General features: G+C 46.9%; 1 protein-coding gene across 1 annotated transcript; it reads left to right on the top strand.

The window, feature by feature from the left end:
- TLR4 (toll like receptor 4) lies at nt 1-6,501 on the top strand. Its single transcript, XM_033012114.2, is given in 4 exon segments — nt 1-171; nt 992-1,158; nt 2,432-4,658; nt 4,660-6,501. Coding segments are annotated over 4 exon segments (2,598 nt in total). The 3' UTR covers nt 4,693-6,501.
- The last annotated feature ends 9,127 nt before the right edge of the window (nt 6,502-15,628 follow it).

The following is a 15,628-nucleotide window of genomic DNA, read 5'->3' as shown; positions in this document are numbered from 1 at the left end:
ATGGCATTTCAGGAGGTTTCTCGCTCCAGGTCCTTGAGTGGTACCCATGCTGTGTTCTCCTGCACACCTGGCCTCCTGAAGATGCTCAGGAGAGGACCTCTTTCCCTGTGGACACTTGTGGTGCTGCCGCAGCTGGCGCTTGTCCCATCACAGCTGGCAGGCTGTTTGGAGGTACGTGATCTCCAATGAGCACAAAATCTGTCCGGTTCTCTGGTGCAACTTTTCCCTCTGCTTGGGAGATTTGTGCATCAAGTCTGTTATTTGTTAGTTGTCTTATGAAAACCCATCTTTTTTCCAAGGCTGTTACCAAGGTAATTGAAGAATTTGAAGTAAATGCTGGCCTCAAAAACATCTGAGAACCAGAACCAGCAGTGTGAACTGTTTCTTCTTGTTGGCCTTCTGTGCCTCTGAGGTTACTGCTGTACAGTTAATCTAATAGATTATGTCTCCCTTCAGGAAGAGAGCCAAGCCTTGTCTATAATTTCTGCAAAATACAGTCTTTTTGCCTGATTCGTACTATAGAGTGATTTCACCAGTACCTCAAGTACCTGGCACTGATTAACTGCCTTCTACAAACTTTTGCTGACGATTATTACTTACAGAATAACTCAGGCTAGAACTGCCTGCTTATCTGCAGCGTAACAAAGCTGAGAGCTGGTCCCGGACACACAATGCATCCTTGTGTGTTTGTTTTGCTGGCTTTCTCAAAGGTTGCTGCTGGTTCATCCATAGCCTCAAGGAACACTGTCCTGTAGTTTTGCACCTGTTTCAGTCAGCAAGAAATGTAGCTCCTCCTGGGGAGTTGGACTGGTTCTATTAGAAGTAGGAAAGATGCTTAGAATATATAAGATTATTTCCTAAAACTCAGGGCAGCTCATTTAGAAACTAACTACAAGGTTTGTCATTCTGCTTCTGCCTTCCTGACAGTGTAATTTTCTGGCAGTTCATGAAGAGCAGATGTTGACTGTGATTGAATCTACCACTGTTACAGGTTATCCCTAACAAAACTTTCAGATGCGTTGGACTGAACATCTCTGGAGTTCCTGCTGAAGTCCCAAATACCACCCAGAACTTGGATCTCAGTTTCAGCAATCTGAGTTCACTGGGGTCAAATTATTTTTCAACAGTCCCTGAACTGCAGCTTCTGGATCTTACAAGGTAATGAGCTCTTTTATGTGGATACTGGTTAATCTTGCTTCAACAGCTGGGCTGCTGTGGCTGCTTGTTTTGGGGTCTGTTGATCTTGGCTAATAATTTTTTTTTCTTGTGACTTTATCCCTGTCTCTGTCTCTCTGTACATCCCCATGGTCAAGTCCAGTTACTGAGTGCACACCTTCTGTGTAAAGCTGGGTCTGTCAGTCTGATCTTGTAGGTTGGGAAGTGAGAAGGAGGAGGAGGATGTTTTACTTCTCTCTGAATAAGTAAAATGTCAGACTTTTCACTGTTACAAAAACTCTGAAGTGGAACATCTTGGGTGAGCTGTTTTTCTAATCACAATTTAAAAAAAAAATAAAATGAAGGTACATTAATTTTCTAAAAGGCTGTTTTAAAATATCAACATATTCTCTTTTCCCTTCTCCTCACATGTCTGGGGGAGGAGATGAGGGAGGCTTATTAGCAAATTTGAATTGATGTATAATTTCCATTGACTTGAGACAACGGTTTCTCTGGGTAAATTGTTTCACTGAAAAATGTCACTTAGTCACATCACAGTTACAGCTCCGAAGTGGCTGAGTGGCAGAGCAGGTTTGCTGTAAGGCACTGGCTGGATTATAAAACTAATTTTGCTTGAATCTATTGCAGAATGGATTTGGGTCTCAAATGCTGAATCTTCCCATTTGAAAAAAATCTTTAGGTGGCCACCTTCTTTTTCCCCTCTTCATTTTCTCCTTTAGAGCCAACATGGCCTGGGGTCTGTTCTCTCTCAGATATCATCAGCAAAACTGCTCACAGAGTTGTGAGCTTTGCCACTTCTGCATCGTGCTGGTGCCAGTGGAACTGCCCAGATGTGGCTGAGGTGATGGTCTGAAGGCTGTTGAGGGTACAAGGTGTAAGGTACAAGCTGTATCTGGTTGTCTCTGCCATCAGTGATGGTCATTACGATGTTACTTTGGCCTAAACAGAAAGCTAGAATTCTTCTTTCCTGCTGCTTGAGTGAATTTTTGACCTTCACTGTGGCTCAGGGTCTCTTGCTTTGCAACTGAACTTCAGATTTGGAGAAGGAGGAGGAGGTGAGAGAAGGTTTCCTGCTGTGGAAAGGTTCCCTTTGTAAATTCAGGAGTGCTGGCTCTGCCCAACACAGAAAAGCCAAGCCAACCCCCACCGTGAGGTTGAGTCTGAGGATACTGCACCAGCGCTTAGTGCTGTAGCGTTACTGCACATGAAAGGGACAGTGTTTCATGCACATTTGTTCTCTTTTCCTGCCAAACAGGTGCCACCTCCATACAATAGAAGATAACTCCTTTAAGGATCTTCATAAACTTTCCACCTTAATTTTAACTGCCAATTCCCTCCAGTATCTGGGGACAGCAGCCTTCTATGGCTTAACATCTCTGAAAAAACTAGTACTAGTGGAAACCAGCATAGCTTCTCTGATTGACCTACCCATTGGACACTTGCATACCTTGCAGGAGCTTAATTTGGGCCACAACAACATTGCTTCATTGAAGCTTCCCAAGTATTTCAGCAACCTGACCTCTCTCAGGTACCTGAGCTTTCTCTCTAACAAGATCACATATATCTCCAAAGGAGACCTTGATGCTCTGAGGGAAGTGAGCAGGCTCAATCTCACACTGGTGCTTTCCTTGAATAATATAAAATACATACAGCCAGGGTCCTTTGCAAAGATTCACCTTGGTGAGCTGGTTCTAAGGTCCTCTTTTGAGAACTTCCATGGGATGCAGACTTCTCTTCAAGGCCTGACTGGTTTACATGTCAACAGACTAATAGTTGGAGAATTCAGCAACAGTCAGAGACTGGAAGACTTTCAGAGTGGACTCTTGAGTGGATTGTGTCAGGTACAAATGCAAGAATTTGTCTTAATCTGTTTCAGGAATTTTGAGAATAATACAGACACTCTTTTTAACTGCATAGGCAACGTCTCCAGTATTCGGTTGGTGGACCTCCAACTTGAAGAGGTGTCAGAGGTTCCTATGTTCTCTCAAGTGAAACAGCTGGAATGCAAGAAATGCAAGTTTAAGGAAGTGCCTGCCGTGAAGCTGTCTCTTTTCAAGGAGCTGAGAGTGCTTCGCATTATCAGGAGCAAACACCTCAACAGCTTTCGGCAGAAATTTAAGAGTCTAAGTAACTTGGAGGTCGTAGATTTGAGTGAGAATCGGCTCTCCTTCACTAGCTGCTGTTCCCCTCAGTTTCACAAGTGTCCAAATTTGAAACACTTGAACCTAAGCTTCAATTCTGACATCAGCATGACTGGAGATTTCACTGATATAAAGAATTTGTTATATTTGGACCTTCAGCACACAAAGTTGTTTGGTCCTGGCTCCTACCCTGTCTTTCTATCACTTCAAAAACTCATTTACCTTGATATTTCCTATACCAGAACTCATGTTAAATCCCAGTGTACATTTTGTGGCTTGAACTCTTTGCAAGTGCTCAAGATGGCAGGCAACTCCTTTGAGAACAATAAATTGGCTAACAACTTCAAAAACCTAAGTCATCTCCACACCTTGGATATTTCAAGTTGCAAATTAGTACAGGTGGGTCAAAGTACATTTGATGCCCTCTCTGAACTAAAACAGCTAAACATCAGCAACAATAAGCTGCTGATCTTTGATCCTGTAGTCTACAAGCCACTCCAAGCCCTCACATCCCTGGATTTCAGCAACAACCAGCTGAGTGTTCTGTTGGACTCAGCCCTGGAAATCCTGCCTGATAGTCTGGTCCTGTTAGACATCTCTCAAAACCTGTTTGAATGCTCTTGTGTAAACCTGAACTTTTTGAAATGGATCAAGGAGAAGCAGGAGCTGTTACAGAACAAGGAGTTGATGATATGCCACACGCCTGAATACATGAAGAACACGAACCTGTCAAGTTTCTATCTGTCCTCCTGCCAAGTTAAGGCAAGCACAGTGACATCTTCAGTGATCATGTTGCTCGCTGCAGTGGTGTTCCTCTTCCTGATTTACAAGTACTACTTCCAGCTATACTACTCATTGGTGCTGCTCAGTGGCTGTAAACACTCTGCAGAAAGAGGGGACACCTATGATGCATTTGTTATCCACTCCAGCAAAGACCAAGAATGGGTGATAAAAGAACTGGTGGAACCCTTAGAAGGAGGAACACCTCCCTTCCAGCTTTGTCTTTACTACAGGGATTTCTTACCAGGGGTACCCATTGTCACCAATATCATCCAAGAAGGTTTTCTCAGTAGCAGAAATGTCATCGCAGTCATCTCCACCGACTTTCTGGAAAGTAAGTGGTGTAGCTTTGAGTTTGACATTGCCCAGTCCTGGCAGCTTGTTGAAGGAAAGTCTGGAATCATCATGATTGTTCTAGAAGAAGTGAATAAGGCCTTGCTGAGGCAGAGGCTGGGGCTGTCCCGATACCTGAGAAGGAACACCTATCTGGAGTGGAAAAATAAGGAAATAAGCAGGCACATCTTCTGGAGGCAACTGACTGGAGTCCTGCTAGAAGGCAGAAAAATGGAATCATGAGGAGGTAAAGATTATGTGAAGAAAAAGAGAGATTACTTCTCTCCTGCCTCCCATCCTGGCCTTGGCTGATAGCTGGTGCTCAGAAATTGGTTCTTCTGTGGCTGTTCAGAATTGGAGGAAGTGGATGGAAGCACTCTAAAAGTACAACAGAAATAACCTGCTTTGCTGGTCAACCTTTCTCAAGGGAACTTGCAAGCTAAGGAGTGACAACAGCTAGAAGAACTGCACATGCCTGAGCTCCATGTTTGTGTGTAGCTGTCAACCAAAGCTGGTCTAGCAATCCATGCAGGTCTGGTGGGGCTGGTGAATAGATGAGACTGCTCTTACTGTCATTTGTTTGCCTCTGAAACTGGATTTGGGTCCTGGGGCCTTTTATGCAGTGGAACTTCAGGGTCTGTTGCTTTGAGTGGCCTGCAGGATTGCCGGGGGAGAGGAAAGGTACAGGATTTTTGTCTCTAAAAGTGATAGGAAGCAGGACCAAGATTCGAATCCTGAAAGTCTTGGCTCTTTAGGCACCATGACTCGAGGGAAAAACCCTACAGAGAGAAATGGGGTGCTCTACAGCCACAGACCATGTGGCAGCTGCTCAGTGAAGCTGAGCAGTTATGTCATCAATTTGCCGGGAGGTGGCTGTTGGTGGGAAATTTCCCCAACATGTTTATTTCAGTTTTCTTTAGACCAAGACCAGATATTGAACCCCTCAAATATTTCCATCACCTGGAACTCTTATTTATATCCAGATTAAATAGCGTTTGAGAGAGTGATTTGAGGTTTTCTTATGGGATCCAAAAATCAGTGGGACCAAAAGAAGCTGTAGAAATAGGATTTAACACCTTTAAAATCAAGGTATTTCTTTGCTCCAACTGCTTCTCCTCATCCAATGTTTCTAGATTTACTGTGTGGGACTGCCCTGTATGAACAAGATTAAGCCTGAGCAAAGTGTTTTGATGTTTACAGCTAGCCATTTCTAGAATAAGCTTTTCCACTCTCTCGACCAGCCTTAATTCCTGTTGGAAGGTGAGTAGGAGCCTCCAGCCCATGGGTTGAAATGGACTTCAGATATGTTCAGACCTAGTAATGAGGCTGAGAGTCCCTCTTCCTTCCCCCTATTGTGCTGCAGCAGGCTCTGGTCCTGGTGGGCATCTCAACATGTGTGGTCAGCCTTCCCCAGGGTTCAGCTGCTACGTTGAACAGGACAGTCACTGGACAGGAGAGTTTTGCCTTTGTTTCACTGAGAACATGCCTGACATTTTGCTGGGAGAAGAGAGAGAGGAGAAAAGTCTGGGTTAGCTAAACTAAATGTATCCCAGCACTGCCCTGAGTAAAGGGAAGGAAAGTTTAAATGCCATTGAATCATATTACAGAGCACTCCATTGATGTGTTGAATATTGAATAGTGCTGGAGTATTGCTCTCTATTTACGAAAGGCTTTGGTTGGGATTAATCACTGAATTACTCTAGTTTTAAACTTGCAAATCCCTCTATAATCAATGACGTTCTACAGATGTAAAACAGAAGCAATTGAGTGGTGAATCAGATCTGATATTTATTCAGAAGAAAGGGCCTGATCCATCTCACTTTTCTAAGCACCAGTCAGCGACATCTCTGTGGAGGCCAGTGATAAGTGAGATCAACATCAGATTTAACTATCTGAAAAAGAAGGAGAGCTAGTTCCAGGGCTTGTGCTGGCAAAAGCTGAATCACAGTTCCCTCTCTGTGTGCTGTGTCAGCAGTATATTGGGATAACACTACCAAAAAGCCCCACAGCCCTCTCTAAGGTTTTTTGTGACTCATGAGATGAAGCTTTAATAAAACTAAGCTCGATGTTGCGTTCGCTGGCCCAGTGAGTTTGTTTTGCATCTGCTGAGTACCGCCGCAGGGATTTCCAGCGTGCAGTGGTCCTTACCTCAGGGGTGATGGACGGGTCCTGAGCGCCGCATCCTGCCAGCAGACCTGCCTCCTCACCCAGGGGCAGGGGCTGCTCGAGCTGGGCAGGGGGTGCAGTAAACCAGGGCACAGCTCGGGCTTCCCGGGATTGAGGCCAAGGGGGAGCACGGAGGTCAAAGCAGATATTAGCCCGATTTCAGCAGCTACAAGTTACACTGGAAAACGAAAGAGGAAAAATTAAATGGGGTGGGTGTTCCTGCTCCTGAATAGCACTGAAGCTGCATTTCTCCCTCACTCTTTCTCTCTGTGGCTTCTCTACAAACAACTCAGTGTATATGTATTCCTGGCACAAAGCTCAGAGTCCTGTGATTCTTGATTGTAATTATAATAATGAGTTTCAGAAAGCCTGCAAGTGGTTCTGGGCAGGGCATTATAATAAGGGGTTAGGACAGTATTGTTTAAAAAGTGAGTGTTGAATATCAAAGCAACTTTAGGAGGAGAGCTGGGGTGACGCTGAGAGGAGGATCCCACCTGTACAATTTAAAAAGAAACCAGTCACTTGTTCTTCCTTTCCTGTTCAGAGTGTCTACAGCAGAGATGGACACATGAGTTGCCCCACGGTTTCCTACTGCCCAAGAGAAAGCACTAAAACCATCACGGCTTCTGGAAGTGAGAGTGAGATGGTGCAGTGAGACAGAAACCAGAGGCTGGGGCATTCAGGAAACAAGGGAGTTTGGAAGATGTTCATCCTCTGCAAGCCCCACAGTCACTATCACTCCTGCTTCCCTCCGTGCATTTAGAGGTTTCACTTGGTCTCAGCAGTAGTTGGTGTTTTGAAGACACAAGTTGATTTCTTTTATTGCTGAGACCTTCCGCAACAGAACCAGGATTTTATCTTTTTTTGCTACGTGGCACAAGGAGGCTCGGGAGGACAGGCTGGCTGGTGACATGAACACCCTTGAGGGGACTTGGGTTCCCGGAACATCCCCGTGCTGTAAATGTCCATCCACACTGGCATGGGCTCCGCTGGGTGAGCAGCTCCCAGCCCTCCCCCTGCACAGCCCGGGGGGGTCCTTCACCCACCCTGGCACTGCCTGTCTGCCACACTTCATGGTTTACGAGTCTAGGAGGGAAAAGGCTGTGTGAACAATTATATTTTCACCAGTTTACCCAGCAGAGAAAAGTAGATTTGTTTTTGGAGGACTCAAAACAACTTTCCCCAATACTATAAATGGGGAAAATACTGTGATTCAAACAGAAACACACACCTATTTGCCTTTGTTACAGGAAGCGAATTTCCAAAGGAAAACTCTGAATGTTCTCATATCTGCAAACATGTTGGCATGCATTGTTGTTTGAAAGTGTTCACTGTGCAGCAGGTAGCTTTGATATTATTTACTCGTTTCAGTGAATAAATGAGCAGCCAACCAAACATCCGTGCAGGTCTGCATTCAACTCTCATATAAATAGCTGAACATGTTCCAGTTATTAAAGCATCCATTTTACCCAGGTCATAAAAACAGATGGAGATGAAGCTCCAAAGGGCTATTGCATCCAAGCTATTTCATTTCATTTGTAATGGGGGTGTACCCTGGTTTCACTACGTGCTTAATTTGACCCATGCAAAATGCCGGTACAGATGAAGCTCCCGTCTTGCATTGCAGAGGGTGATGTCTCACAGGCAGGCCATCCGGATGTGCTGGCATCATCACCAAGATGTGGTTTGCAGCAAGGGCTCTGAATGGAGCAAAGCCTCATTAGCATGATTGCATTTGTGGTCTCCACACTGTAGCAGAGACATTATGTGAAAGCTGAAAACTAGATCCATTTGCATTGATGCCCGCCTGAATCTGGCTGGCTGCAGGAACAGCACTGCGTGAATGCTCCCTTGGCCTCCCCAAGTATTAGCACAGACTTCCAGTGTCAGTTAAAAAATCAACAAAACAAGAAAAAGCAGCTGGTTTCTCTGGACTGACTGATACTTGACAGGAGCAAGTTGAAACTTTTCTGTAAGAGCATTTGTCCTTTGGGAAATGCTATTTTGTAGGTAGTTTATGTAAATTAATGAAGTAGCATAGTGAATCTATGGAACAGAGATTGTCATAGCAGGGTTTCTGGTTTAGTATTGCAATGGGGCTGTAATCTTGGAGCAGACATTTTGCATGGAAGCAGTGATTTTTGCTATGTTTTGGAGGGGTTGGAAGTAATTATTTCAAATAAAAGTTAAATTGCTCACAACAGTTTAAAAACATGTCAGTTTGGGCTCACTGTTGTTTCTCAGAGTACCTTTTCATTTTGAAATTTCTTCTATTTATATAATCTGATTGACCTCCCAAAACAAAACCAAAATGTAAAAATGTTTCCACCTACCCAAATGAAAAAACACAAATTTAATTTTGTGGGAAAACTCACAATTTTCCATTTTTGTACCCTGCTGAAAATCAGAACTTCTGAGAAAATGGAAATTCCACTTCCATGACAGCCCTTACCCTAACCCTCTGAGAGTTAAACCTTCACCTGGCTATATCACATGTGTAGTTCAGGCAGTAAAAAACACTGAAAAAAATCCAGAATGGATTTCACTGAGTGCCTTTTGCAAAACATCTTGAGTAGGTGCAGTCAATCAATATGAACTGCCTGAGACCGAGAGCAATTGAACATGGTGGGAAAGAAGCAATTCCTTAACAAGTTGTTCTTTGCCATCGCAGCTCAGGCTGAGAATTGGGACAAATGACAGCAAAGCATGATTTGCAGATGAAGAGCCCATCTGCCAGTAGCTCTAACCTTCCCTAGCTTCAAGGTCATGTAGAGGGCAAAGTCAATAATCCGCCAGCCTGGACCTCCCTGCACTGCTGCGAGCACAGAGAGAAACATTGCATAATTGAGGACAGCTCTGTTAAAAGCTGTGGCAATCAAGAAAAAAGGAATAAAAAGAATAGGAAAGAGGTTGGTGCAGGATCTTGGGGAAAGTGGACACAATTTAGCAGCTGGGTGAATCTCAGCTGCTGGAGGTGGCTTGGTCCCAGGGCTTCCAGCACTAACAGCCTAAAGCACCCAGAAGGCAGAAGTTTTCTGATGAGTCTGTAAGTGTTACCTTTTGGCATAACGGTGATAAGAAAATGTTTTGAAATCAGTACTTCCAAGAAGTTGCTTTTAAATCAGGTATTTACATACCGGTGCCTATTCAGAGAGCAACAAAGGCAGCAGCGGTGTGTTTTCCATCACTCCTGAGAAGAGGGAGGTAATCTTGCTCTGTTCAGCAAGTCCTGCTGGGCAGAGCCCAGATTTGGGACCTGTGAAGTTCTCAACTGGTGCGTCCTTGCTGGGAGAGCCTGGTTTGCCCTCTCAAAGCACCATTCTGAGGCATCCTGAGTAAAAACGGTGCTTTGCGTGTTCCTCTCCGTGTTCTTCCCAGCATGGGCCGTTCCCAGAGGCTAGCTCAGGCTGGGCTAACATTCACTGCCTGCATTAGTCCTGTCCCTACCCACATGGAGGAGAGGGACTGAGTCGCCATTTAAATATATTTAAATACAGATTAAACTCTGGCCTTGGAGTCTGTTGTGTACATGCCTTCATGTGTTCATTAGAGGAGTCTTGAACCCATTCTGCAATGCCCTCTGTGACCTCAATTGGCGAAAGGTGTGATTTTAGCTATTGCTGTCACTGGATGCCCTATCAGAGAAGCATGACTGAACTTCCCTAACATTCCCTTGCATCGCTTCCCCCCACTGCCTCCCCTTTTAGCAATTGAAATGTCCGCACCTGAAAGCATGTCTGTATTTACCAGCTGCCCACATGACATCTTTGGGCCACTTCAGCTTTAGCAATGGTATTAATATTTCTTCTGTCCTGGCAGTACGCTCCAGAGTGGATATTGTTTTAAGACCTGGATCTGTGTGGGAGGGGTGGAAATGAGCATCGAAGGGGTACCAGCCTCACCCCTGGGGGTCTAACTGGGGCAGGAGACTGGAATGAAAGTACTTCAGCATCTCCGCAGGGCCACAGCCCTGGAGGGAAAAAGCAAAAAGCAGCCCAGCCCAGCCCTTCGTTTGTGCCTGCCAGGCTACCCAATGTGTAGAGGGAGCAAAGCAGTACATACAAAAAATCGTCCAGGTCGTAATTCATTACTCTTTGCTCTGCTTATAGTCATTCTCAAGTACAGGACACAGGTTACAGGAGGAGAGACAGTCCCAAGGCAACAGACATCTGCTTGCCATATCTAACCCATGTATTTAAGCTGCCCATCAACAGCACATGCACCCTTCCTCCCGGCCTGTATGAACCCCACTCTCACACTGGTTCTCTGCGCTGTGAACTGATGGGCAAAGTGAGGGCTCCACTTCCCGGAAGGCTTTAGGCACCCTCCAGCACCCCACAGCACCCTGCTGTACCCCTTCCTCAACACCATCCTCGGCTGGAGCGCAGCTGAGGGGGTGCACGAAGAGGAGCAGTAAGGAGGGGGTTGAAAGGGCCATGCAAGTAAAGTCTTGGCCACGTCTACAAATCAGAAGTGCAGCAGGGAGAGGGTATATGGCCCCCACACTGCCAAAAGCCTCTGGCCAGAGCTGCTCAAAACCCACTCATTACTGGCTGTGGGGCAGATCCTCAGCTGAGGCAACCGACCACCCCCTCCTCTGGGGCTTGGGCCCATATCCATATCCCCCCCCAGAGGGTTCAAACGCTGCCCAGTGACAAGAGAACAAGTGCAGCCTCCCCTGCCTGCAGCTCCTTCCTCCCTTATCACCACATCTTGAGTACTATGCAAATAACAATGGGGTATTGTTAGGCAAAAGAGATTTAATTGCAGCCTACATTCCCAGAGAGGGTAAGATAGGCTTCTCTCCAGATCTAATCTCCAGTCTTTATCTTTTCTTCTCCCTCTCTCTCACACTTTCCCACTCTGCAAAGTTCCTCTCTACTCTCTTTCAGCTCCCAGCCAGCAGCAAGTGAACAACCCAAAATGTATGAAAGAAGAGAGGGGTGTCCTTTTTTTTTTTATTATTATTTTTTTTAACATTTTTTAAACAGTCTTTAAATCCTCTGGAGTGTTGTGTCCTGCAAGAAGGATTAGCGATAATTCCCCTGCCATCGCTTGCTTCCAACGCTCTGACAATTCATTCTCCTGAGATCTCCTAAACTCACTGCTGAATACATTAGCCAGAGGACACGGAGCCTGTCATCCCGTGTCCTCCCTCCTTACAGCCAGGCCGCCGCCTCCAGAGGCCCCTGGGTGGGCAATTCTTCTGTTGAGAGACCCGAAACAAACCCAAAGTTGCCCAGCGTGGCAGTGCCAGGATGCTCTGCAGCAGGGCAGCTCCTCTCTCCTCTCCTCTCCTCTCCTCTCCTCTCCTCTCCTCTCCTCTCCTCTCCTCTCCTCTCCTCTCCTCTCCTCTCCTCTCCTCTCCTCTCCTCTCCTCTCCTCTCCTCTCCTCTCCTCTCCTCTCCTCTCCTCTCCTCTCCTCTCCTCTCCTCTCCTCTCCTCTCCTCTCCTCTCCTCTCCTCTCCTCTCCTCTCCTCTCCTCTCCTCTCCTCTCCTCTCCTCTCCTCTCCTCTCCTCTCCTCTCCTCTCCTCTCCTCTCCTCTCCTCTCCTCTCCTCTCCTCTCCTCTCCTCTCCTCTCCTCTCCTCTCCTCTCCTCTCCTCTCCTCTCCTCTCCTCTCCTCTCCTCTCCTCTCCTCTCCTCTCCTCTCCTCTCCTCTCCTCTCCTCTCCTCTCCTCTCCTCTCCTCTCCTCTCCTCTCCTCTCCTCTCCTCTCCTCTCCTCTCCTCTCCTCTCCTCTCCTCTCCTCTCCTCTCCTCTCCTCTCCTCTCCTCTCCTCTCCTCCCCTCCCCTCCCCTCCCCTCCCCTCCCCTCCCCTCCCCTCTCCTCTCCTCTCCTCTCCTCTCCTCTCCTCTCCTCTCCTCCCCTCCCCTCCCCTCCCCTCCCCTCCCCTCCCCTCCCCTCCCCTCCCCTCCCCTCCCCTCCCCTCTCCTCTCCTCTCCCTCTCCCTCTCCCTCTCCCTCTCCCTCTCCCTCTCCCTCTCCCTCTCCCTCTCCCTCTCCCTCTCCCTCTCCCTCAGTGATGGATCTGGTTGGATCCTGTGCCCCCAGCCCTGCTCCCAGGGTGCAATCCCTCCATTTGCTTTTTCCAAGCAGTGTAGTCTGATGGGAAGGGCACACTACCACCCCTGCTTGGCATTGGATGCTGCTGAGCCCCCTTAGATGAGAAATGCTGCCTGTTCTCTTTGCCTGGACTCGTTTTCACTGTTGATAAAATGGGGATCACAACCTGCACACTGTGATTTACTGGAGTGAAGCACTAAGAGGTATGTGGAGCCTAAATCAGAGCCCATGAAAACTGCACTTCCTGTTCCTCAACTCCATTTCCCCCATCCTGGGGTTTTGAAATCCTTCTCTACATCTGTCCCTCATGCCAGCAAATGTGTGTCTGAAGTCAGATCCTTCCAGCCCTTTTCCTATCACTGGTCCTGCTTGCAGTCACTTAAGTTTTGCTTTCTTTAAGGGAAATAAGTGTACAAGAAAAAGCAGTATTTGGCCCCCAGCATCCACCTTTGCAAGTCTGCCTTAGCAGTAACACCCTCCCTGCTGAGGTATTTCTTTCTGCCATCCCTTCACCAAAGCTGTATTAGAATAAACTGTTAATAAAAAAACCCAGTCTTCCCCCTCCCTGATCCTCCTGACACTATGGCCCACATCGTTCTGACCTGCCCAGAGGCAGCAAGTTTCAGTTCCCTGCTGCTTGTCCCCTCCAGCAGCCCGTATTTTGCCCGGTGCTGAGCTGGACCAGCCCCACTCTACGCTCTGCCAGTTTTCCCCCACCTCTCACAGCCCCACTGAGGTCAGGTGGGTGACAGGATTTGCCCCTCAGCCTCAGACAGAAACTGCCTGAGCTGCGTTATTCGGAGCCCTGATGGAAATTAAAGGATGCCTGCTTGCTAAAAAGTGTCACGGCTGGAAAGCAGCCCTCTGCTCTGACCGGGGAGGTGCCCGGGGAGGTCCCCTGCGTGCTGGGGACACGCCGTGTGCTGAGGACGTGCCCTCCAGCACCCCATGGGCTGTGGGGAGGAGAGAAGGGTGACAAGGTGCCGGGACTGGAGCCTGAGCCAAGTCTGGGGAGTTGCTTGACCTCCTTGGTAGCTGCTCCTCTTGGAAAGAAGGGAATGTTTTATGAAGAGCCTCATGAAAGCAAAGTATATCATGATTTCAGTGTGAGCAGACAGCAAGCGAGATAGGAGCATCCCCTTAGATTTGCCTGCCGGAGGTTATTTACCTCAGGAAGCTGCTGAATAAAAGATACAAAAACACAGGAGAAAGTAGTATTATTTGCTACTTTCAAAGCATGATGGGAGGCAGAAAAACACTATAAGGGGGTATCTTTGAGTCTTGCCAGCCTGGATTTGTCAGGGCGGAGTTTTCATGGAGCGCTCTCCGGGTGACCCAGTTTCTGAGACAGAGGCACAGACGCACACATGTTCACACACACACACTCCAAGCCGCAATCCACAACTTTAATAACTGTGTGACATACAAAGGAGATTTTGATGCAAAGTGGAGCTGACAGAGAAGTGGAAAGAAGTATCTGTTTTTTTGCCTTCTTTTTTTTTTTTTTTTTTTCCCATCCAGTGCCACATCAGGATTACAGTCAAGGTGGTTTCAACCTTCAGCAAGGACTGATGTTATTGTGGGTTCTGCTTTTAATGACATTTAACAAGAAGCAGTAGCTCAGAGGGAGGGGAAACAAGGGTTTTCTTTTATTTTCAGGAAGAATTTACTAGGGCTGTCAGGATTAAATGCATGAAGTGAATGCATATGGGGCTGCAAAGGGGGCTTAATAGCTTTGCTGTTGGTAACCACAGAACAGCTCTGAGACAGGGTTTGCCAGCCCTGTCATGCATCTGATGAAACATCTGTATGTGGAAGTGTGCATTTGAGGGTATGTCACAGCAACGTGGTCACACTGGGGTGACTTTGCTGTCGTCTGTGGTTTTCTGGCTGAGGGTATGGTGTGGGTGACATGAGGGGATAGTTATGTAGCAATAATCTCTGTTTGTTGCTGAAAACTTCCCCTCAAGGATGAGGTGGTGGTTGCTCTGGTTCAGGTGACAAATGTCACTTCTCATACCATAATTTTATCAGACTTCTCTGTAGGATCCTGCAGTAAATAGGCACGTATAAGCCTGGGTGGATTTGCCAGGATTGCCAGGATTTACCAGGTGGATTGCCCCGGGACAGGTGTTGGCTGGATTGATGCACCAGGTTGGGGACCCAGTGAACAAGCTCAGGGCTGACCTGGAATGGGTCCAGGCATCCCGAGAGGCTCATGTCCTTCCTTAAGTCATGCCAGGCTGTTGGATTGAGTGCACACAGGCTGATTCTAGCTGATTCCATGTCCTTAAAGCAAAATGTAGAGACTGGTTCCTTAATTTTGCAGCAAAAGGCTAAAAATTGCAGCAAAAGGCTAAAAATGAAACATCCTCATAGAATCTGGGGCTTAGGAGGGAACTATATATTGGAGAGGAAGGAATATTGGACAGAAAAACCAATGGAGATGAATGCTGGGCCAAAGTGCATCCCTTCTCAAGATTTCCCAGGATTTGTTCATGGCAGTGAGAGGCCTTGGAGTCGTGTTTGGTCTTGGACATCCATTTAGAAAATATTCTTTAATCGTAAATAAGCTGATGATGCCTTGTGCCCTTCCAGGACACTGTATGCGTCTAGGCTTCAACTTCTGATAACACAGCAATGGAGAAATGGGGAAGACAGCACTGTTGCAGAGCTACTGCATCCCTAATTGTATGAGTTGGCAGAAGCGGTGGGCATAGCTCAGTAGAGATGGTGCCAAATAAAGAGGAGAATAAAAGGAGAAAGTGCTATTGTCTGTGCTGTGCAGTGGTGATGCAATTCCCACCTGCATTTCAGTCATGTGAACTTTAGCAGATGGTAGACATGTTTGCTGGACTAGGTTGGGAGCCCTTGTCAGAAATCCCCCCACGTCGTGAGGCTTCCAGTCTGCTCCACTGAAGAGATCCAGATGCTGAGGCTCTGGCGGGGACCTTCTCCTCGTGGGGACT

Source organism: Tyto alba, unplaced genomic scaffold (genome assembly GCF_018691265.1).
Source record: "Tyto alba isolate M040663 unplaced genomic scaffold, T.alba_DEE_v4.0 Super-Scaffold_11, whole genome shotgun sequence".
Lineage (NCBI taxonomy): Eukaryota > Metazoa > Chordata > Aves > Strigiformes > Tytonidae > Tyto > Tyto alba.
Note: the sequence above shows the minus strand (reverse complement) of the source record. Positions and strands in the feature narration are given on the sequence as shown.